The following is a 24373-nucleotide window of genomic DNA, read 5'->3' as shown; positions in this document are numbered from 1 at the left end:
AATTTTCCCAACTCTCTTAAAAATCAATTCTTCCTAAATCAATTTTTTCAGTGTTTTAGCAATGACCTTGAAACCACACTTCTTAAGTCTAACAGAATGTAAATTTCCCAACTCTCTTAAAAATTAAGTCTTCCTAAATCCATTTTTTCAGTGTTTTACCAATGAATTTCCCATGAAAACCTGGTGTGTAACTTTATGCTGAAGACAGCTCAAAATTAAATGCTATTTTTAAAATCTTACTCCAAAGTGAATTTAACAAGCTTCTTTTTTTTTTGTCTTGGTGTCTTGCACAGGTATCGTTTTTCTTGTTCATCATTTTTGTGGTGTACACCATGCTGCCCTTCAACATGAGGGATGCTATCGTTGCCAGCGTCGTGACCTCTGCGTCCCACACGATTGTGCTGAGCATCTGTCTGTCAGGTACAGCTGTTGTGAAGGAGCACTTGGTTTGGCAGGTAGGTGCTCTCTGGAGTTAATGATTGCCTGTGCATCGAGTTGCCTGGTAAATGAGCCAGGAGTGCCTTAGTGGGTGCTGGGGAGTACAAACTTACTACTTCTGTCTTGATTTCTGAATTGCCAATTCACAGGTAATTCGCTTTCTAATAATGAGGGTATCAGTAATGCTATGTCTTCCTGAATTACACATGAAAATGGTGGAATCTACAGCCATGTGGCATTTACCAATGATGAAAGTGGTGGAATCTACAGCCATGTGGCATTTACCAATGATGAAAGTGGTGGAATCTACAGCCATGTGGCATCTACCAATGTGAAAACTTAAATTGCTTGAAAAAATATGTGATGCAGCTGTACTGTGGTAGGTGCCCTACCCCTCTGGTTTGTAAAGAATGTTGTTCGTCTCCTCGCCTCATTCAGGCTTTCCTTCCAAGACCAGGGATTTTTTCCAAGTAGCAAAATGTTATCTTTGACGTTGTTCCTTTGAATACGCTCAAGTCAGCTGGGTTAAAGTTCTGCTGTGAAGACATTGTCCTCTACAAGTCGGCCCTAGGTCTTGTCCTCCTTCTGTAGTTCTCAGCCATTTATAGGGATTTTACTGCCTCACCCTGATTGGTCCCAATGATGAAATGAGTCTGGCTGGCTACACACTCTAAGACATTTTGGGAACCCATCTGTGTTTGCAGTTGTGTCTTGGCTTGTAACTCAGCTCTGAAATCTACCACATGACATCCTGAAGATTAATAATTTGTAAAAATCCAAATATTAGGAGTTGTTTTTCCTTACTTTTTTGGAGAAGATATTTTAAATGGTGAATTATTGTAGTTTTGTAATAATTAATAATTATTATTGTAGTACTGTGACAATACCAGCTGACATTGATAGAAATCTGTGTTTTTTAAGGAAAACATAAGATTTCATTCCGAAAAACAAAGACATGGGTTTGGTTTTTTAGAATAGTTATGCCATGTTAAGGAAACAGAATTATTTTAACTTCTGCATCAAGACATGATACTATTTATTGTGAATAGCATTAAGAACAAAGCAAATAATAGTTTTGACTTACCTTCTGAGATACTTATAGCTTACTCTGAGAAACACTGTGCCTCAAAGTGATTTTACAAATGTCCTGCCTTGTAACTTGTTCAGGAAAATACATTTTATTTCCAGTTATGGCTGCAGGAATGTGTTCTATGGAATACTGAAATTGAAGTCTGATAAACAAAATATGTTCTAAGATGTCATTCTCTATTGAAATTTTAAATAATGAGCAAGGTAGTTTTGCTTTTTGCTTGCTGATTTGGATTAGTTGAGTGTCTTGATGTGAAGTTTGAGAAGTTGTGGTGTATGGTAAACAAGAACCGTGGTCATCTGCACTTAATATAGTATTTAAATAATTCAGTAATATAGTTACTGATATCTGTAGTGGAAAAAATCAGGGAGAATATTACTCTTCAGGTTTTTGTTAACCTATGGCTTTTATTCTGGGCATCGATACACTGCTAAAGCCGTATTAATGTTTGCCACTCCTCTAAAATTGTTTTGGGTTAAAGTTGCTGTTGGCAAAAATTATTTATTTTTCTTGCCTGTCTAGATCATTAACATTTGGTATATCTAAAACAATGTTTTCAGATGATGTTGTATTTTTAGACACATCACCTCTACAGAGTCAAAACAAATAAATCATGGTCTGTGATGCAAAATTACTGTCTTTCATCTCTTCTTTAACTTCCTGTTTCATTCAGAAAGAGTGGCAGTCTTTCCACAATTTGTAAATTTGTTAAGAATGTTTAGTTTCTGTGTTGTTACTAGTTTTCTATTCTGTCTTTATAAAATGTGCTAAGTGTTATGAACAGCTTGGCACTTACTGGAGCTACTGAGTGCACTGCATTCTTGTGAATTTGTGGGAAGAACTAAATGATGCTCCCTCATTCCATTTCATTTGCCCTCTGTACATTTTTATTATTGTTTATAATTTGGAGTGTAAGCAAAAAGTGTTTGTTTTGTGGTCTTTGCTTTTAAAAATCAAGACCACAAATAAGGGGTTAGGCTAGAGATACTGATGGCACTAAAAAGAGAAATAACATTTGTCAGTGATGTACCTTAAGTTCATATAGGATGTTATAGTATATATATATCTTGTATATGTAGCAAGCATCCTTCAGTAGAGAATACCTGCATCTCCCTTATAATTGCTTCCTATGTTTTGAGACTTCCATTGTATCTTCTCTGATCTTTCTCTTGGCTGAACAACCTTTCTTTCAGTTTTTCTTCTTATGTCAGGGTTCTCCTGCTCTATAATGCGTTTGATAGGCCTTTGCTGGACCTTCTTCAGTTTTTCAGCATCTTTCAGTGACTGATTGGCATCCTAAAGCATTTTAAAACTTAATCATACCTTCAGTGTATGAGAAAGAAAAATCGATGTCCCAAAGCATCTGCTCATTTTGAAATTTGGCAGAGCCTATCTGACTGGTTTTGTCATTCTTTTGTTATCCTCTGCAAGATTGTACATCAATAAAGTGGCTTCCTTAAAGCTGCAAAGCTTAGGATGCTCTTGATCCAGGGTCTGTTGCAATTACAGATACTGAGATGAAACCTCCTGCTGGGATAAAGAAGTATTCTTCAAGAGACTCTGCTGGTTACATGAAGTAGTCTCTGTTTGACCTACATGTCTCCTGGGGAGAGGGAACACACCTTGGTTTAAAAATTGGGAATGATGGAGACACGCTTGCCCAAGCCTTCATATTTTTTCCATGGCTGTTGAGCACCAGTGTTAGAATTCTGTTCATCTTTTGTATTAGGAATTTGTCTAGCCTTGTCATGCAGCTACTGGATCTCATTTTTCTGGCCGGTAGGCTGACAGACCCAACAGGATCCAATTTCTGTTCCTTCCATGAGAGTGCTTGTAGACTATCATGAATTTGCCTCATAACCTTTTTGTCACTAAAATAAATGAGCTGCCTGCTTTTGCACTAGCTAAGCCTTCCATCACTTTCACAGTTGTTCTTTGGCTCCTCACTTGTGCTTCATCAACATCTTTCTTGCAGCGTGGGCATTTGCCTTTGGAGGAGCGTGCCAGGAGCAGCTGCAGCCGTGCCAAATGCTAATAGGGGCCATGCCTACAAAGGGGTCAGTGTGCTGTGTGCCAGCAGCGCAGCAGCCACAGCCTCTGCAGTGAAACACCCGGCTCAGCCTCCTGCGCTCCTGTGGGGAATTCAACGCACAGCTGCGGGACCTCTGACGGGAAGGGGGGAAAAAGACTCCTGTGTTCCAGCCTCAGTTTATGAAAAAAAAAAAGACTGTGTATGTATGTTTTGGGTTTGTTTTTTTTTTTTTTCTGTTGAAAATTTTAATCCTAGCCTTTAGAAGACGCACGGTTTGGAATCTGGGACTCTGCCCCCTCTTTCCAGGTGAGAAGCCTACTGCCAAGGAGAGGATGTTGTTCTATGTGCTCCAGGATTGCTCTAAGAGAACAGGACTCTAATTCTGATGTAAAGGCATTTGGCTCAGAAGACTTTCATAACTTTAAGATCCCTTTCAGTTATTCCTGGAATGGAAAGTATTTAACTGCCATCTCTACCTATAAACACATAACCTGTTTTTCCCCAAACCAGAACAGATTCTAATCAAACACTTGTGTTTTTCCTGTTCTATTATCAAGTAGTCATCCAGTTTGATCTCTAAAATAGGGTTGATACTATCATTAGAGAGGTACTTCTGTTCTTAATCTGTTAAAAAAAGTAGTAACCAAAATAATTAAACATCTTATAAGCTTCAATTTTTCTTTCCCCCTCTGATTTATGTGAGGAGTCTGTTTTTTTTAATTTTAGTCTTTTAGTTTTACTTTCTCAGCGAGCAATATTGGTGCTCTTGCAATCATTTTTCATGATCTGTGGCTAAGTGTTTTCCAAACCTTGGCTAAATCACTACAAACTAACTTTTAAATTTTTTTTTTTAAAGTAGTGTTTTTTACCTTAGAGGATTTTTTTGGTGGCTTCTTGCAGCTCTGTAAAAGGGGTCACTTTTAAAAGCACACAATTATAGCCAGACAGAATGCATGTGTGCATGCATACAACTGCATATTGGCTTTGGCCTATGTTCAGGAATGCATACACCAAAAGGAAATATGTTGTAACAACTTTTATGGAAGTCTTTCTTTGTGTGATCTCATAGCCTTAAGATAATATACTATTGTGGTGGGAGAAAAAAAAAGGCTAAATGAAAAATTTATTTTCAGGAATGTTTGAATTGGGAAATTCCACGGCATCATCCACAAGATCTTGTGCATTTTCCATCAGCTAAGCTGAGGTCTCCTCTTACAAAATTAAAAATGGCTATAGCCTATTCAGGAAAAAAAACCCAAAACAAACCCTAACAACAGTGAATTGAAAAAGGGAATTAGATTTATTAAAAACAAATATCAATTTCTTCATCACTACACATCTTGAAACAAATTAGACTAAAAGCTCATTATCAGAAGTGTTGCATGGTTTTCAAAGATGGACAACTTTGGTTTTCATCTATAACATGCAACATATCATATAAAAGATATATACCTTTTGTTTAGAACACTGATTTAAACTCATCTATTAACTTAGTAAATTTAAGAGGTGATGATACTTGCAAAAACTGTTTTATGTAATAGAGTGGCACAACAGGAAAATAAAAATAAAAAGCACCAGTATTCATTGGCTTATAAAAGAAGAAAATGTACAGCTCTAGGGCTCAGAAATAGAGTAGAAATTGGTTTATGCTGTTATCACACAGTGCAAGAAAAAAAAGTTTATTAAAAAAGTCTGGGAAAAAAGCCCATGTCTTTAAGCACATCCAGTGCTGTACAACCCCTGAGGCTGTAAAGCTGCATAGTGAAAGTTTAAAGCACACAGGAACTTCATTCAGTCTGAATGTCAAAATGCTGTTACTGGGGGCTGAATTTATCCTTTTTCCTTGAATACCTTTTTTTTTGAAGGAGATGGGGAAGGATTATTCATGAAGGTAAAGCAGCTTAAACAACTCCTGCTTTCTGCTGCTCAGTTTCACGAGGTGAATCGCTGTTGTTCCCGCTGCAGGTGTGGAGGGCAGTGACTGCCATGGAAGGAGGGAGGCTCAAGGAGGAATTCCTTGTATTCCTTGTAGGAGCAGCTGCCACTACAAGGCAATGTGCTGAGCCAGACTGCTGCCAACGTGGGGAGAGCAGAGGGAAAAAGGCACACCTTGTGCCTTTTTCCCTCTGCTCTCCCCACGCTGGCAGCAGTCTGGCTCAGCACATTGTGCAGCAGCTGGGTGCCTGGAAGGCTCTGTCCTGCACTGCACAATGCAGCAGGCCTATTTTTTAATATTGCACATTTTTTTTATTTTATTCTTGATTTTATGCTTTTTCTAGACAGATATTGAAATGCCATCTGCTGTGGGTTTTTAACTAATTTTCACAATCAGCAGATGTACTTTGCATTTCACTCATTCTTTAAGACAGTCTGTACAGCTTGGATGTGCTTACAAAGAGGCCACTTACCTACAAGACTATAGATAAGTAGGAGAACGTATAATTGCGTTTAAGAGTATTTAAACATAAAGACAGAGAATATTAATGTCTACCAAAAAGTCCTTGAGGCTGTAAAGGGAAGACCTGTAATACTTAGTGTGATAGAAGATTCAGCAAAGTCCTAGAATTGTATTGTGAAATGAAATCATGTGTGCAGGTGGCCATGTGGGTTTTCAAAAGCACCATTTACCTGCAACCCAAAGTCAGCATTTAAGAAATGCATAGAAAATAGTCCTGGTGAGATGTGTAGGAAATCATCAAAGTACAGAAGATAAGTAATAAATGCCTCCTTTTTTAAAAAATCATGGAAATATCTGCATGAGTTCTCAGATAACTCCAGTTAGCATTGATTCTTAAGCTTTACTGAAAGGATTAGATTGAAGTTTGTGTTAACTATGTTTAAATTAATATTTTTATAATCAGTGAATGTTTGTTTATCACTTTCATACTACTTTAGCTTTTCCTGTTCTAAAAATGACAATTTCTTGCAGTAATTTTTAGTTTTCTAAAATATAAATTAATTTGTTGAACAAGCACCCAGTCTTTCAGTCTGTTCTTGAAATTATAAAATGTCTATGTCATGCTCAGCCTTGAGGCTACTATACTTCCAAAACTGCAAAAAAGGAGTTTGGAAATTCCAGTACTTCTAGGTTGAAGCAGCAACTAAACTGTCACCTATACAGCATACCTTTTGCAAGGGAGTTGTATTCCAGATCCTTCTAGAGATGACTTTAATGTAGATAACTGAGCAGTAAAAGGTTAAACCCATGAATTCAGAATTTTGTAATACTGTCCATCCAGATAATTTTTCTTGGGTAAAGAATCTTAGTTCATCTGAGTTAGTTTTGCTGATTTCCTTTCATTTTCACAGATGTTGTCCAGCCGCTTCAGTTACATAGTACTTTTACAGATTGGTATTTTTTTTTTAATTTATTGTGAATTAGTTCTTTTCTTGTTGCAGCTGGAACATTAAATTCTGTGAATGATACTCACTCTAGGCATGATGCTTTGTCATTTCATATACTCAAAGAATTACCGTATAGCTCTACATATCATTTGGAAGAACTCTGTAGAAGAAAAATGTCTTTCACTATCAATATGTGAATACATTTCCCCATCCTGTCAGCCACTTTTAGTGCAGCATAAAATATGGATCAGGAGCACAAACACCTGTTATGTAGAGAAGACTTTGGTGAGTCGGAGTCCACCTTGCAGTGGTTCAATGCTAAGCTGCTGGTCAAGTAGAAGTCATTCCTCTTCCAATCATCTTCCAAAACTTGCACTCCTGTGCACTCATGGCAGTGTATGCTCATGCAAGTCCCTGGGTATCCCTTTTTTCCCCTCAGCACACTTCTGCCATGTGTTTCAGTAAAATGCCTGCTGCAGAACTGCCTTAACTGCAGCTTCCAAGTGTCCGTCTCGTAGATCCTGTGATGGAATCAGTTAATGCTCCCAAATAAGCATGTGGAAGCCAGGAGCAAAGGAGGTAAACTTCTGCCACATTTTTGTTTTTTTTTCTTAGCAGCTACAGCTATGCTGCTGGTAAAAGGGGAGCTGTTTTCTGGCCCTGGAGCTGGTAGCACAGCTTTTGTTTACCTGCCTAAACTCCCACCCCTTCTCTCTTCCCCAAACACGGCAGTCAGGTGTCAGCTTCTTCCAAAATACTCCTGACATATTCTGTCCTCTAAGACATGTCATGGCTCTGGGAAAATACTGCTTTGTCCAGATCAAAATGGTGCTAGTGAGCAAGGTAACAGCTGTCAGGTGTCAGCTTCTTCCAAAATACTCCTGACATATTCTGTCCTCTAAGACATGTCTGGCTCTTTGTCCAGATCAAAATGGTGCTAGTGGGCAAGGTAACAGCTATACAGAAGCAATGATCATGGAGCTCACAACTGCCTTCCACTCTGGTTTAGCAGCAGAGACACAGCTGGAGGAACATTGTCTGCAAACCTTGAAGTAAATCTGGGTCTGGTTCTGAGTGATTTTGTTTAATGCTGGGTGGACAGTGGGACTGGATGGTGTTGTAGGTCTCTTCCAGCCCTGATGAATCTATGATTCTGTGCATCCATGAATTCCCAATTCTTCACAGGGGTTGCACCTTTGGAAATTGGACTACATCTTGCATTCCCTCTCAAGGTATATGTGTTCCTACATCCCCAGTAAGTGGCGTCATTATTTGTTATTTGTGGGTCTGAGAAGAAATCATGTGCCTCTCTCTAGTTATGTATAATAAATTATGTTTATCTGCCATCTGTTTAGAACTGGTTCTGGATATACTAAAGACTGTATGCTGCATATTTGCTGCAAAGGTCACCTGCCTGGACTCTGCTAGCTCTTACCTGTTTCTGAGTGGGGCAGTATGAGTTACAGCTTTGATTGCAGCAGTGTGCAAACAGCAAAGGCTGTAGTTTGTCAGACATTTTGTTATGTTCATATTATGTTATATTATGTTCAAGTTATGTTCATGAATCTATTTACAATTTTATTTTCTTTCTTCCTTTGAGGATATATTTTCTCCCAGATGTGTGGCAGTCTATCAGCTCAGAAGCCACAAGAACACAGGTCTGAAGTAAGCAAGCTGTCTCTGTCCCAGGTCAGCTCAGGTCCACAGGCTTTGGGAGTTCAGGGTGTGTGAAAGCACTTATGCTACTCTGAAAACACAAAGCTGTGCAGAGATCTGTCTGCATCTGAACCTTAGGCCAGCTTCCATGTCTTTAGATATACAATAGCATTGTTAATTCTAAGTCCTTTAGTCTTTTAACTAATAATAAGGATTTACCAATGCTGAAATAGCATACATCTTCAGAAGATTCAAATGCTTATGGGTGCCCAGAACTAAGGCTGATAGGCCATCACTGACTGAAGACTCAGTAGAACAGGAAGCAAACATGCTAAAGGAGCAAAATCACCCTAAAGGATTCCAGCAGATGTTTTGTTCTCCATGCATGCTAAATACTAGCTACTCAAGATCCCAGTGCCTCTTGTTCAAACAGTTGTTGCCACTTCGTGCTGCTGCAGAAGAGGATGAAAAGAAGGACTTGAAAGTTTATTAGGCCAGTTTTAAACTGGGGAAAATTACTGCAACATTCATGAGTGCAAATCAGTAGGTCAGATTCTGAAGCATGAGATTCTGAGTTCTTCAACACAGGCACACTTTTGTGTTTTAGAAGCCAAAACTGAGTTTTGCTCCAAAAAGATAAATCAAGCTTTGTTGTGAAGGAATTTGTTCATTTAAAATATTTCTAATGGCCACTTAAACAATCTTCTTTGTCTTGAATACTCTCTCACTCTTTATGGTCCTAGTTTTGTAGCCTCTCTGTCACAGTAATATTACTTCAGGTTCACCACAGCAGGTTTGTCTGTCCTATTTACTAGTATTATTTGCTACAATTTGCCCCTAGGCATGTAGACATGAGATCCTGCTCAAGTTATTTTCAGACAGGAAAAGGCTGTGTCCTGATGAGCATTTACTCACATATGTACTTTTAGTAAAACTGTTGGGATTATTTGAGGAGGTTTGCAACAGCTTGTGTGAGAGAGCTTCACACTCTGAATGCAAATAGGAGGTGTGCAATTATCCTGTTTCCTGTAGCATGTAGGTGATGAGACTGAGTTTTAGCTTCTGATGGAAGTCAGATGGGGTTTTGCTGAGAGTCTCTGAGCGCTGACTGCTGCTGACCTCCATGTACACTGACACGCACACTGCTTGGCCGGAGGAGTGAGTCATTAAAATTTGGCCTCTGGAAAGAAGAGGACAGATAGTGACATAGTGACAAGGAGCAGTGCTCCCAGGTGGTCTGCCTGCTCCAGCCAACTCACGCAGGCCAGCGGGCAGGAGCAGAGAGAGGAGATGGTGTTCTCCCTGTGTGACACCCGCAGAGGCTGTTGCTGTAGTGACGGTGTCCTTAGGGTCCAGCAGGGCAGCGAAGTGGTGGCGTTCCAACCCCAGTTCTTTTGCCCTAACAGACTATTTACATCCACTCATTTATCATGTTTAATTTATTTCATAACATCAAATACAGTCAGGTTGGTTAAAATCCTTAGGGCTTGTCTTGCCTTCCCCATTCCCTCTCCCCCCCTTTCTTTCTTAATAAAATAAGCATAAGAAAACAATTCAAAAGTCTTGAAAGTGGATAAATGGTCACAATAAAAAAGAAAGTACAGCAAAAAGGAGGGGACAGAGAAGAAACATTAAATTATCTGTGCAGAAATGGTGACAAAAGCATAAATGCTAATCAATAGGAGAAGTAAAATACCGAAAAGTTGAAAGGTAATGAGGCACCTTTAATAATGTTCTCTATTATTTGCTCTAAGATTTTGCTATTTGCTGTTCAGTCATCAACAATGATAACAGGGTTTTTTTCTGCTATTCAGTCATTTAGACAGTAAATGTTTTCCTTTGGATTTTGGAACTTTCTCACCTCAGTTCAGTTTATTGATGCTGCACCAATGATCTCTGAATGCAGAGATGATTCTACAGAGGTGATTCTACAGAGATGATTCCCATTCTACTCTTACTGGTATTGACTGCATCACTTCAGAATCTCTTTCACATGGTGCATACATAGTCCCTGAAATCATTATCTAGTTATTTTCTTTGAACTACATTATTTCAGCTTCTGTTTGCTTTTGCATTTGCTTCTGCTTCTGCATTTGCTAAAAATATTCTTGAGTCAAATTCTGGGGTTGCACACAAGCAGAGCTGGCCTACCTGGGACAGTGGGGAATCAAGCAGTAACCTTTTTAAGCATGTTCTGTATCCTCCCTGGACCTACCTCTGCTGTCAGTCCTGGGCTTTGTGAGTAACCTTTAAGGTTAGAATCTTAGAGTTCAAGTTTAGAACAGAGTACAAATAATGATCCCACTTTGCAACCCTCTTTTCTTCTCACAACACAGGTGAGCTGATGAACTCTGTGTCACAGGAAGCTGATAAGCAGGCAAGTTTCTGCCCCTTTCCCTCCTCTGAGAGGAGGAGACCACAGGCAGCAGAAGGTGTGCTGAAGAGCCATTTTAGTCCTGCTGGAGCAGCCTCAGCAGTGACTCCAATCCTTCTCATAATAATTGGGATAATCATTGCAGCTGCAACCACCTGGTCCTGTCTGGAAAAGAGAGTGTCTCTACACACTAGATTTGGATATTTTGGATATTTTCCTTGTCTCAGCCTTTGGCTGACAGCCATTGTCTGTGCTTTCTAAACTCCAGTGACTCTTAGATTGGATCAGCTGTTACGTCAATGTTAATTAAAAGCTAATCTTCAAAAATATGAAGGAGCAGGGAAACAGTGACAGAGGAACTCCAATAACCTAATCAGAGCAAATTGGACACTCAGCTGACTTAGGATGGGATGTTTAGGAAAGGAACCAAGGTGTGGAAAAGGAGGGAACGTAGTGGTTTGGAGAAGGAACAAATATGGGAGAATAGATGAACAAGGCAATAAAAGCAGATGACCAGGCTGTGGTCAGTACTGTTATCTGGCCATGCCCTGTCCTTGACCCATGCTGTTTGTCCTGTCTTCTTCTCAACCTCCATCCCTAACACCATTCTGTGTGCATGTGCCTATGTGTGTGTGGGGACACCACAGAATGGGAACCTTGTGTCATAGGGTCCCTCCCAGGTGTTGTAGTGGAGCAGCTGCAGAGAATGGAGAGGTCTAAGCACTCTCTGGTACTTAGGGGGCTGTGGATCAGAGGGGCTCAAGAGCTGGGGCAGCTGCACATGTTTTGTGGGTGTGTACCAGCACGTGTGATCACTGGTCAGCCCACACTAGTGGTGAGTGGGAGATGAGGCCATGAGCCTCGGTTGGATGCTGGAGAGGTTAGAGGCCATGTGGCTTGACTGCTGGAAGAAGCAGGGAGTCCAAGCCAGACCAGAGACAGATTTGTTTGTGCAGATGGAAGATGATCCAGAGGCTGGCTATTGAACAGATCTGTGTCCTGTTCCTGGAGGGATATATATCTGTGTATGTATTCTGTGCTAAATTGCTTTCATCCTGGTCAGCCAAAGAGGGGAGCAGGACCAGGATGTTGGTGTAGCTTGTGTTTGCCCAAGTACTGCGTTGGTTTGTGTTTTTCAGTCTGCATTGATCTGTGTGGCTGGCTATTGGTATGTGTATAAATGCACTGTATGTAGTGGTGACTGGATGGATGTGGGGATGTGGTGCTGCAGTAGCTTTGCCTCTGTCAGACTACCAGAGTCAGAAACCTCCAACATAAACCAGAACCACATATTTTCAAATGGAATTCCATATGTTCATAGACAGCATTATGACTTTTGCCTAGGAAGTGGTTTTCTTGGTGAACTTGATGAAGATTTGACTTTAATATCTTTACAGTGAATAACACAGGGTCAGTTTCTCCTCTGGACATCCCTTCCCTTCATATTCACATGTGGGATGTGGTAAGCCCTGAATTCATAAGCTGTGGTCATCATGAGAAAACATTAAACTTTCATATCTCCTTCTGGGAGTTGCAGGCATGTGTATTTCTGCACGATGAGGTAGTTGTTTTTTCACTATACATTTGCTGATCAGTGTCAGGGTTCCAGGCAATCACAATAGTATCAGAGTTAAAGAAGAATAAGTGTGGAAATGCTGCTCCATAATTACTGAACTGGTATGATACCTGGCAGTGAAGGATTGCTGCAGGGAGATGCTCTGAGGGTACAGAGAGAAGGGAAAGATTTTCTGATGCAAACTGCCTAAGCAGGCAGTGCTGTCCCTGAAGAGACATTGAACATTCAGGTAGCATAGCACATTTTTTTCCTCTTCAATGTCACTGAAAGAAATATAAGGATACAGAGCAGAGGTGAGCTCAGAGTGTTACAGCCAAGCCAGAAAGGTTGTTATAAATTTTTGAGAAATATTGAATATCGCTTCAGTAATGAATGCTCTTTCCATCCCTGAAATATCTGACACAGTTCCTTATGTTCTTATTAGAAATTTATATTAGCTGTTATTTAGTTTGTTGAAAGAGCTCAAGGAAGGTAGTAGTGGTGCTGAGATTCTCATTCATGCTAGGCTTAGTTTGGATGATTTGATGGGAAGTATAATGGGTGTATCTCAGAGAACGGAGGAGCTGAGAGTCCAGCAAGAGCTGGACTTAAGTGTTTCAAGGCGATCCTCCTTTGTGTCTGCAGTGCTCTTTTGCAGTTGTGGTGTGTGCGGTTAAATTGGCTTCTTTTGCACTATGAAAAAAAAAATCTTCCCTTCCTGAAAACTAGGACTGTTTGCCATCATGTTGATAGCTCTGTAAGTGGCACCCTTTGGTTAGCATTGACTATAAACTAGAGAAAGTCAGAAGTCTGGAGATACTCAAGGACCATCTGGACACAATCCTGTGCCTCGTGCTCTAGGATGACCCTGCTTAAACAGAGAGTTTGGGCCAGATGACCCATTGTGGTCCCTTCCAACTGTAACCTTCAGTGATTCTGTGAAGTCGGCCATTTTATTTTAGCTTTCCAAATTCAAAATTTCTCCTTGTAAATTGCTGTAAGATTTCTCTCAAGATTTGTGTGTTTCTACTTCCCTCACACCTCGGTTTAAAATCCATTTTTGCTTATTTTTTTTCTTATTCTTTCTTACAGACCTGTTTTTTGCTTCTTTTTTCTGACCTAGCTGGCCATTAAAATTTTTTTAATTTATGTGGGGTTTTTTTAATCCCTCAGTATGGTTCATCCTGCTTATCAGCTTCCTGTGACACAGAGTTCATCAGCTCACCTGTGTTGTGAGAAGAACCATGTTTTGCTTATTTCAAACCTGTCATCTGTTTGCATCCCCCAAACTCTTACAGTGGAAAAGACTGAACAGTTGAAGAGCTCAGTTCACCCTTTCCAAATAATTTACGATCTTATAAACCTCTGTCACACCTCCTCTGTAATTTCTTTCTCAGGCTGCAGAATTGAAAATTATTTATCTTTCCTTGTTTAGAAGCCATTCCATACCTTTGATCTGCCTTATTGCTTTTCTCTGATCTGAAAGTTTTCTCTTGCACAGTATGAAAGCATAGTCTCTAAGACAGAAAATCCATTAATACTTCATAACATGCTTGTTTAGTAAGGAAGTAGGTCATTGTAAATTCTGATGACCCTGAATAAAGAGGAAAAAAATGACTAGCCTGATGCTCAAGGCAAGCACAAATTAGCTGAAATGTTACTGGTGAAGGAAATGAAAAATCTGTGACCTGACCCATGCAATCTTGAGGGGAAGACTTGGAACATTTGCTTAACAAAATGCACATGATTCTGTAGCTTGTGAAGGAGGTTCAGAAGAACTGTTATGCATTAATTAGGGTGAAGTAAGAGAAATAAATATGTTCGCTTTTCATGTCAGAAGCTAAAATGTTGAGGTCTGCTTGTACTAAAAATAATTCTAAAGCAGAAAATAGTGGTTCTGATAATACTGTATTATGCTAAGACCTAAGCAGCTAGGTTTGTTTCTGCAGTGCTGTTGCTTATTGGCTAATTATAATTTTTTTAACAATTCCAATTTAAGAGTTCTAAAGCTGAATATGAGAAACAAAATTATACTTCTATACCCCTATTACTAGAGATGTGGGAAATGAAAATCTGTACTTAGAAGCAAAGAATCCTTCCTAGACCAGGAGGAAAAAAATTGATATTTCTTTTTTTTTCTAAGTAACTCTATTCCTCTTTAAAAACATGTATTCACCAAAAGGACATATAAATAGAAACAAATTAAAAAAAAAATAATTGCAGTGTATGTGAATGATAATGCAGTACTGTCTCATTAACTGGATGCCAAAACACGGCAGTGATAATTGTGTAGCTGCTGCTAAGAAAATTTTCAGAATGCATTATGGATGTTGTGCCTCATCCTGACAACGTCAGTTCACAAAAGAGCAATAAGCACTGTCTCAAAGGAGTGTTATGTTTCAGATATTAAAATCTTCCCTTAACAAGCGTCCAAGACATAGATCAAAGTAGAACTACAGTGGGTATGGGCTTGAAACTCATACATATTTTCTTGAACTCAGAACTGCAGATCTGTTCCTGTTTTGGCAATGAGTTAATTCCAGTGTTTTTCAGGGAAAGTTCACGGTATGTTCTGTGGTATTCAGCATTTTAGCAGTGATAAAATGCTTTACATTATATGATGTCTTGACAATATTAGTGCCTGTATGTATGTATATATAATATGCAAAATTATATATACATAATGTACATAATATAGATAAATATATAATTTTTTCTCCTCTTCTGCACATTTCTTTTAATAGCAAATCAAAGTCTAGACTATACTGTTGTATTTCAGCTGTGGTTAGTGAGGTTCTTTGATTATGTTTGTGTCCGGGGAACCTTCCATTTTATTTCAGTGAGTCCAGCTGGAATTAAACACATCTCAATATCACAGGACATTTTTATAAGTCTGAACCCAAGTATAGAAGCCTTCTTTCCACAAATTCTGTTTCTTCATCAAGTTCTTGTACTTTGCCATGATGACAGCAATGGGCCATCAAGTTGGACTACTCATAGCTTAAATCACAGACCATGTGAACACAATCCTGCCTCTGAGAGGGGCAGAACAGGCTTGGACAAGAAAGTTGTGTGTACACCTCCTGGATAGAGTGAGACAGTCGAGGTTCAGTTTTCTTTTGTTGCCATTTCCAGTGTTTAAGGGAGGTGGAGAAAGCTGTGGTAAGGGACAGTGCTTAACCACAGTGTACATGGAAAACTAATAATTTATTTTTAAATGTTGTTAAGTCTCCTACACTATTACACTTACATAAGCAAGCTCTTGGAAATAGAACACCAAATATGATTAATGCTGTTTTGGGTGGTTTTATTTTCCCCTTTCCCTATAGTGTTATAGAGAAATTCAAAGACATTTAACAGAAAGTTAATTCTCCTCTACTTCTATGAAGTTTGTTGAACTGGATGAAAAAAGAAAATAAATCCAAAGCTATATTCAGTTACATAACTACTTTAAAATTCTTCATTTTCCAACAGTAGAGCAGTAATAACATTTCATCTGTGCCAAAGTGCCATGTTACATTGCTTTGGGATTCAGAAGAGCTGACCTGTGTCTCTCTGGCTTCGTCTCTTGAAGTCCTGTTGATTTATTTGAAGTCCTTTGAAGTGTCATCTTTATGCTATATGGCTCCATTAATTCCATTTCTTTATTGGTTAAATGCTGATTTTAATATGTGGGGGTCGTACAGTGTGACCTGAAACATCCTATGTTACATTTGTAGCATGAGGACAGTTAATGCAAAGGAAAAGCTCAGATCTGGAGTGGAAAATAGCATCTTGTATTTGGCCATATTCTTGTCTCTTCCGAACAGATCTGATGAATATCATTATGTATTTTAGGATCTTTCATATGGTACATAAAAGATCATCTTGCTTCCTTAAAGTTTTAAAAAATTCAATATAACTTAATGGGTTTCCTTATTGTAATTCTGTTTGCTGTCTCCACCTGCACTGCGGGCAATTTAATTACTTTGCACCTGAAACATGAAGTGTGTTGTATCTTCAGCATGAGCAAGGAAATCATTAAAACCTTTACTTGTCCAGGGCCAGAAAGTACCTTAGGGTCTAAAGTGTACTGTTCAAGTAGAAGTAAAGACTAATGTGTAGATTACAGAGCCAGAAGGAGCTGCAAGGATCATCTGGTGCCAGTGTTTCTGAGATCAATATTGTGTTCCTCACCTGACAATTCTCATCAAGGCTTTTGGCTCCCTCCCCATGCAGTTAGTGTTGATGGTGATTGCCTTTGACAACCTTTGAAAGCAGCACAGAAAGAAGAAAAGCAAAATTTGTTTCTGCTCGTCTATCACAGAGCTTCTAAAGAGCCTTTCTGTATCCACTCTGACACTGCTATACCTGCTCTTTAAAATCCAGATTGATTTGGGTCTTAACTTGGAGGAAATTCGATTCCAACTTGTGAATGGACTTTCCCGTCACCATTAAGGCTCAGAGATGTTTGCCATGACCTAGGTCATGCTGACCTTAATTAAAGGCCAAGTCCTCATGTCTCAGCTAACGTCACACTCTATTTTCATAGTCCCTTGCTGCAGTGGCTCCTCAGAAAGCTAGCAACTAAGCACAGCACAGGCAAGGAAAAGACATGCAGTTAACTTGTTTCCAAAACATCTTTATTCAAATGTGATTTAAATTTCCTCAGTTATGGAAACATTTCCTTGATATGATAGAAGTTCCTGTAACTACCATAAACATGCTGGATGGGAGGCAAATCTGTAGTATTTAATTTGTTTATTTATTTTTAACAGCAGTAACATGCATGTCTCATCCAGAATGCAGCACATTAAACTTAGTCATTTTCCACCTACTCTCCCTTTTGTGTTGTCTTTTTTTTTCTCTTTTTTTTTTTTTTTTTTTTTTTTCTGCAGCTCCTGTATTACATGCTCTTTTGTGCAGCCTGTAAATTTCTTCCTTGCCTGGGGACCCACTCTGGAATGGGGTGATTCCAGGCTGCCTGTGGCTCACAGAAGAGAGGGAAATGCAGCAGAGGCAAGGGCACTGTCCTTGTGGGGCACCACCTTCTCCTACTCCCTTCCCCAGGAAAGGCAGTGCCATCCAGCAGGCACCACTGCAACCCATCACATGCTTCAGAGCAAGGTGGTTGGCAGCTCTGTAATCTGCTGAATTTGTTCTACTTTTCCTGTCCTGGATGTATCATCAATTTTATTTGAAAAACAAGGATTGTGAAGAAGAGAAGTTGTTTAATGGAGGGTGGGATATAATATTTTTCATATTTCAAATATCAAGCTATCAAAACAAGCAGAAAATGTCAAATGTGGGGAGTATAAAAATTATTTATGTGCCACAAAGTATTAATTTTGGCAAAATGTTTAGCATCCAGGATTCGTCTTGCAGCCTGGTCTGTAACTCTGAGGGATTTTCTCAGACATGTCCGTGACAATTTTGGTTGTTTTACAACCACCTTGGTCAGCCCCATATTTTAATCTGAGTTAATTTTTAAGGCAGTTGATTTGATTTGAATATTTCTCCCAAGTATGAGTAATAAGAAGTTAATAGACTGAATATGGCAATTTCTGTATTTTAAAATTTTATACATTTTCTTCTGCTCCACGATAATTTATCAATAATTCTAACATTTTTTTTTGTTTTATTATCTTCTGTTACTTTTCAGTAACTTACTCAGTAACTTAGTCCTTAATTATCCATCTGACACTAGTCTCTAGTTGCAGTAGGAGATTAATTTTGTCCGTCATCCATAATAAAAATTTTAATTTAATTAAATTTTAATTTAATTTAATTAAAATACACATAATAAAAAGTGTATTTCCAACTATTGTTCTATAGTTTGTGTATTTTTATATGGTTTTTTTTAGCTTATGAAATTATAATTTTGTGGGTTGTGAGGTGGTTTATTATTATTAATTTTGTGGAAATCGACTACTGGTGGTTGTTTAGATTTATGCCTTGAACATTTTCAAACTGATTCCAAGCCTGTTGCTTGTGATGGGTTCTGTATTAAATACTAAATTAGTGTTGAAAGACTGAGAGAGAATAATTTAAATATCAGATTAATATTTAATATTACCTACAATATATAATAGCAAGCAAGCCTCTAAAGAATTTATGAAAGAATAGACTGCTGAATAAATGTTTGTTAAATCCAGCTAGATTTTTCTTGAGATGCTTTTAGAGTAAATTTTAATTTGCTTTTAGTGCATAGTCATTAAATATATTAATGAACTGTTCTAATTCTGTTTCTGTGTCTTACTAGTTTAATTCCTGCTAACTCTTTGAATATTCTTTGACCATTGTGGTAATTGTTTTAAAAAAAATCTTATTTTAAGTGCCATTCATTTAATCATTTATTGAACACATATATTGTTCAACAAGCAAGAAATGTCAAAAGGCCTAGTAAAACCTGCAGTATTTAAAAGCATGGAAGCATTTACTGTCTTTTCAGTTAAGTCTGAGCATTGATTTTTAAAATCTGGATAGATTTTGGCCCCCTCTCATCTGATATTTAGTAGGTGTGAGCCAATCACAGAAAACAGATAGTGTCATTTCCATGCCTATAATCTGCTAAAACTTCTCTTGGAACCCAGCTAGTCTAATAGCTCCCTGTAAAACTGGCTTAACGTTTCTTATTTTTATCTATTGGTTGCCTGTATTATCTGTGAAGAAAGCAAAACATAAAGATATTTCATTTAGTAGCAGTACAACTTTGATACTATTTGTAAACAAACATAATTTTACTCCAGACTTACTTTCCAAAGTCTAATAATTTTTTTTTTTTGGGGTGGGAAGGTGACACAAAGTTGAAGTGATCTGCCTGGGAGAAGTGACTGCATGATGTCTATGTGTACTTCACGTGTGGTTTTCTGCCACAGTTCTACATCCATTAAGAAATTACTCTTTTTGCCTGAAAACAAAAAGTTCTGTGTGTAAACACTTAGAAGGTTATGAGCTTTCAACTATTAAAAAACAAGGCAAAAGTAACTTTGAAGTATTTTTTAGCACTTTCCATTACTCTGTAAAAGATGCTTTAGAGCTTTAAATACAGGAAATCCCAGAGGAAAAGCATTTTCCTTTGTAGTATTTGAGTTAGTTACATTCCTAGCATACATGATGCAGAACCACTGTATCAGACTGCTACTTCTGTGGGTTAGAGGAATAAAAATATAGACTCTGGTTTTGAATTTCTCTCATTGCTTGGCAGTTTTGGCAGCATGTGGCACAAATCTGATAGAAAGCTGAGTGTGCAGCAGCTGCACTTCAGTGGAAATTGGTTGATCCATTGGCTGTGTACATTTTCATTAGACTGGCATGGTACATTGTGATATCCTGGCTGCTGCTGCACCTACCTGTAGTTCTTTGGTCAAATGTACTGCAGGCAGCCAGCACCTGGAGGCAGCTGGGTGAGACACCCTCCCTGCTCACTGTTGGGACAGCTTGCTCCAGCTGAAGGGCTGCCTGTTCACCAACCACACTGGCTGGAAGAACGTCAAGGACAATACTATCCTTTTTCCAAGCTGTTCTCTCCACACATTTTTTATCTCGTTCCACTGCTTTTGAAAGGAGTAGATGATACTGTGTGTAATACTTGAGGCATGGTCCTGTTGCACTTTGTAAAAGCAATGTTTTTGGTTCACTGCTATAAGCTACGTCCAGCAGTTCCAAGCCTGGATGGTTTTCAGTATGGCAGAAGTGGGATTCAGGGTAAGCTACACTCATGACCCTGAAGTAATTCTTCTCTAGGAGTGTTTTATACACCTCAGTAGTTTATCTCAAAACAGAATTGTATGACTACGGTGTGCAGCTACAGCTCTGTCCCAGAGAGGGTAACAGCATCACAGCGTGTTTTTTGTGACATCACAAAGAACATCTGACAGAATTAAGGGTAGGCAAGTGGTAATGGGATTGAGAGTTATCTGTACTGGAGCATGTGATTTAATTTGGGAAGGGCTGCTGGGACACTTAATGCTGTAGAGTGCTGGCAGTGATAAACGACCACTGCTTTACTGTTGAGTTTGGTGTCCTTGGTCAAAGAAATTTATGCCCCGAGGCTTTCAACTTTGGGGCTTTGGGTTTTGGTCTTGCAGTTTTATGGTTAGGTGTCTGCCACACAGATCCACCTTGAAAGGATGTGTAGTACAATTTGTAATACACCAGTCTCTCAGTCATGCTCATTAGTTGCAGGCTGTGTAACTGATTTGTAGCGTTTGCCTTTTAGTATATGGCAGTGCAGCTCGTTATTTTCTAAAATGATGTTTTGTTTAAGCTTTTTCCAAACTAATAAAACAATGCCTTTTAAGCAGGAGGTGTTTTGATTAAGATGAAGCAACCATTATTCATCAATTACCACTTTATATGTGAGTTGCTTCTTGTGGGATTTTTTTGACAGCAGTGTTAACTGTTTGATCATTAGAAATATTTAGGATTAGATAGGTATAGCTATATTAGATAGGTATTTTTGGTAGTTTTAGAATTTTATCTTTTCTGGTATTAAACGGGTCATTTGTTTTCCCAAACTAAATGTAACATTTTAAAGTGGAAATATATTTTATATATACAAATTATCTCCATTGTTTGCAAACATACCCTATGTTATATGAAAATTAGTGAAAAATTTGATGACTATATCATTTTATGTCACTTTAAAAAAGTTTCAACATATTTTGTAACTTTGCTTTCTTAGAGAGATAAGCCTGAAAGTAAAAAAAAGAAAACCAACTTTCCTAGGAATTAGCACTGATATTAGTCAAAACTGCACTTTGCTTAAGTTCACAGTATCATCTGTACAGTTTAACAGAAGAACTTACTAGTACTTTATGTGACAGTTGTTGAACTTTTGGATTTTCACCAGTATATGGGTGTACAATGAAAACTGCTTTGCACATATATGCTAAAGTTGATAGTTGCAATTATATTTTAATATAGTCAAATAATTTATTCTGCAAGATGATACACAGATGTAACTTGTTATTCATGAAAGCATATATAAAAGCAATGATTGAAGCCGAAGTTTGGAGACAGTGGTGAGTTCTAGAAATGATAATATAGATGCAACTCTTCAGCACTAATCCACGTGAAACATTCCTGGTGTGTAATTACAGTACCTGGAAATTATGTTTTTAAAAACTATAAATGCTTCAATGCACATTTATCCTGTAAATAAAAGATACTTTGATGAAACATGGATGAAACTTGATGTGTTAATTGACCAGAATGTTCATATTGATGGTCTCCACTATGGAAAGAGGCTAGATAGCATTGACATTATGTCCTCTTCCTGCCTTAGTGTGCTATTTTAATATGTAGCACATAGAAGTATATCTCATGAATTCAATCTTCCCTGTCATTGCTTGTTTATAAAGCTGTTATTATGCTTTCAATACCTGAATCCAGGGAAATTGCTTGAAAATATTGAAGCCAGTGAATTGAAGTTCATGGGTGAATCATATTATTTTAGTGAAAACTGACTGAATTGAATGGCATTTCTTTTCAGAGTTCTTTGCAAGGAAACAAATAAGGGACAGAGCAATAGGACCAGAGTGCTCTGGTCTTGGCCCCACAGCACTTGAGCAAGGCAAGACCAGAGACCATAACCAGGTTCAACCAAGAGACAAGACCTATAAAAAGCAAAATCACAGCAAGGAGACAGGTGCAAGGTCAAGCCAGAAAGTCCATGCTTAGGTCAGGATCACATCCAGCAGTTCATGGGCACATTCCCAGTGACAAGGCAGGGCTGAGGCCAAGTCAGTCCACAGCTCAGGGGTGTCTGTGGCCCGGCACAGTTCAGCTGGAGACCAGAATTCCTCCAGCACAGCACAGGTAGGAGCTAAAGGCCCCAGGCTGTGCTTGTGTGGAGCTCCTGGGCCAGGGGATGCCAGTAGAAGCCCCAGGTGAGGCTGGGGAGGGCTGCTAGGGTTTATGAGTGTGCTCAAAGTCCTGTCATATCGACTACTCCCTCCTCAGCCACAAAGCCAGTCATTTCATCACAGAAAGGTTGTCCAGGTGTGATTTCTCCTTCATAACTCTATGCTGGCTAATCTCAGTCACCTTGTCCTTCATAGGGTTGGAAATGGTTTCTAGGAGGGTTTGCACTCTCACCTTCCCAGGGATCAAGGTGATATAACTTTCCTTGACGACAGAAGTGGTATTTGCTTTCTTCCAGAAGTCAAGAGCCTACCCTGGTCCCCATGAGCTTTTAAAGGCACTCAAGAGTGGCCTTGTCATGATATCAGTAGGCTCTCTCAGCTCTTGTGGTTGCATCCCATCCTGTCCTTGAACTGGACTGTCAACTGGATCTCTGCTGAAGTCTCTAACAAACTGATGAGAAAAATACTGTGCTGAATCTTTTGCATCTGAGGTCATCTCCAGGCATACTGATTTAGAAAAGATGATCTGGATTCTGTGATATGCAAATGGAGAGAGAATACAAATCAAAAGAGAGTTTTTGATGTAGAAATGGCAGCTAGCTTTTGGAAAAAAAAAACCAAAACCCACCAGCTTTTCTTAACAAAAGAGGACAATTATCCTTATAGATAATATCTGATTTTGGTGGTGATTATGTAAGACTGTGGCCCACCCAGAAGGCTTCTCCAGTTTCAGAGCCAATGAAACTCCCTTTCTGTGATAAACTTTTGCTAACAGAGAGTGCACTTCATTTTTTAAAATTACCTTCTCTCTTTAGGATGAGTTCAGACACTAAATGACAGTTTCCTATTATCTGGGAGTCTGAAACTTCCCAGTGCAGGATGGGGTGAAAGGAGGAGTGTTAAGATGGTGCTAGAGGGAAAAAATAAATTTCCAGCAAATAATCTCTGGGGCTCGGTAGCAGTTCACTCTCTTGGTGTGTTGTTGTCTACAAACCTTTTTTTTTGTCACTTGTCAGGCAATAAGCATGTGCATCACAGTGCTAATTAAGAAAGGTCTGTACATGCTGGTATCTGGAGTGGGGATACACCTGCCCTAGGAATACTGGCAAATGTTGGCAGCTCCACAAAACACCAATAAAAAGTCATACAACTCTTTTCTTTATCAGTGTATGAAGTACTTTTGATGAACATCGTTTCAGAGTGGAACAGAGTATAAAATAATTATTTTCTGAAAAGCATGGATTTCTTTTCTGTTCATTGCTGGTTTATTCTGCAACTGGGTCTGCATTTGCCTTGATAAAATGGTGGCCTCATGCACAGCTCGTGCCTCTGTACTGTCCTTGCAGCGCTGCCCAGCTAGCTGTCTCTAATAGCCATAATATTGCTGCTCATTTCTTCTCCTGAAGAGTGCCTTGCACTGTCCATTCACTCCATGGACACTATCTACACCACCTATTCAGTGCAAAGAAGTGAAGGTGGAGGAAGATGAAGAAATCAGTAGGAAGACTAAAGAAAGTCACAATTTTGACCCTACACATGACAGCAAATCAAAGAATCTTCAGAGCAAGTAACTGAAAAATATAAGCAAAGTAACAGAATAAAGGAGCACTAAATACAACACAGGACGTTTTAAGCCCTGCCTAGGGGAAGCAAAGTTTCTTACTCATTGCAGTCATGTTCTTTAAGTGATTGCTCATTTTGTCCCTTATTTGGCATTTTAAGCAATGACGTGTTGGGATGTTTTTTTGTCCTGTGACTATTGCACGCATCTACCATCATGTTGGTTTGGGGCTAGCATTTAAAAGTTATTCTGTGAGCTGCTGATCATTCTTTCTCATGCTTCTGCTTCAAGGAGCCCTGGTGGCAGGGGCCAAACCCATCTTTGTGCTCTTGCAAAAGCCAGACCTACTGGTGTTGCCCATCTAACTCGCTGCTGTTCAGTGATGACCTGCCTGTCAATTTTTGAAGTCTTCTTAAAAGAGTCAGCTGTTTTCTGTGAAGCTTCTTGTTTTCAGGCTGTCTCAGAAACTGCTTG

At 38.9% G+C, this 24373-nt stretch overlaps 1 protein-coding gene across 1 annotated transcript in view; it reads left to right on the top strand.

Moving 5' to 3' along the window:
• Positions 1-24373, top strand: part of ADCY2 (adenylate cyclase 2) — a 209009-nt gene that overhangs the window by 64237 nt on the left and 120399 nt on the right. Inside the window, exon 3 of the mRNA XM_039714799.1 lies at positions 294-455. Coding sequence (XP_039570733.1) covers positions 294-455 — 162 coding nt within the window. The remainder of the gene's footprint in view (positions 1-293; positions 456-24373) is intronic.

The sequence above is a fragment of the Passer montanus genome, unplaced genomic scaffold, assembly GCF_014805655.1.
Source record: "Passer montanus isolate IOZ18808 unplaced genomic scaffold, ASM1480565v1 scaffold31, whole genome shotgun sequence".
In the NCBI taxonomy this organism is placed as follows: domain Eukaryota; kingdom Metazoa; phylum Chordata; class Aves; order Passeriformes; family Passeridae; genus Passer; species Passer montanus.
This window is presented reverse-complemented; position numbering and strand designations above follow the sequence as displayed.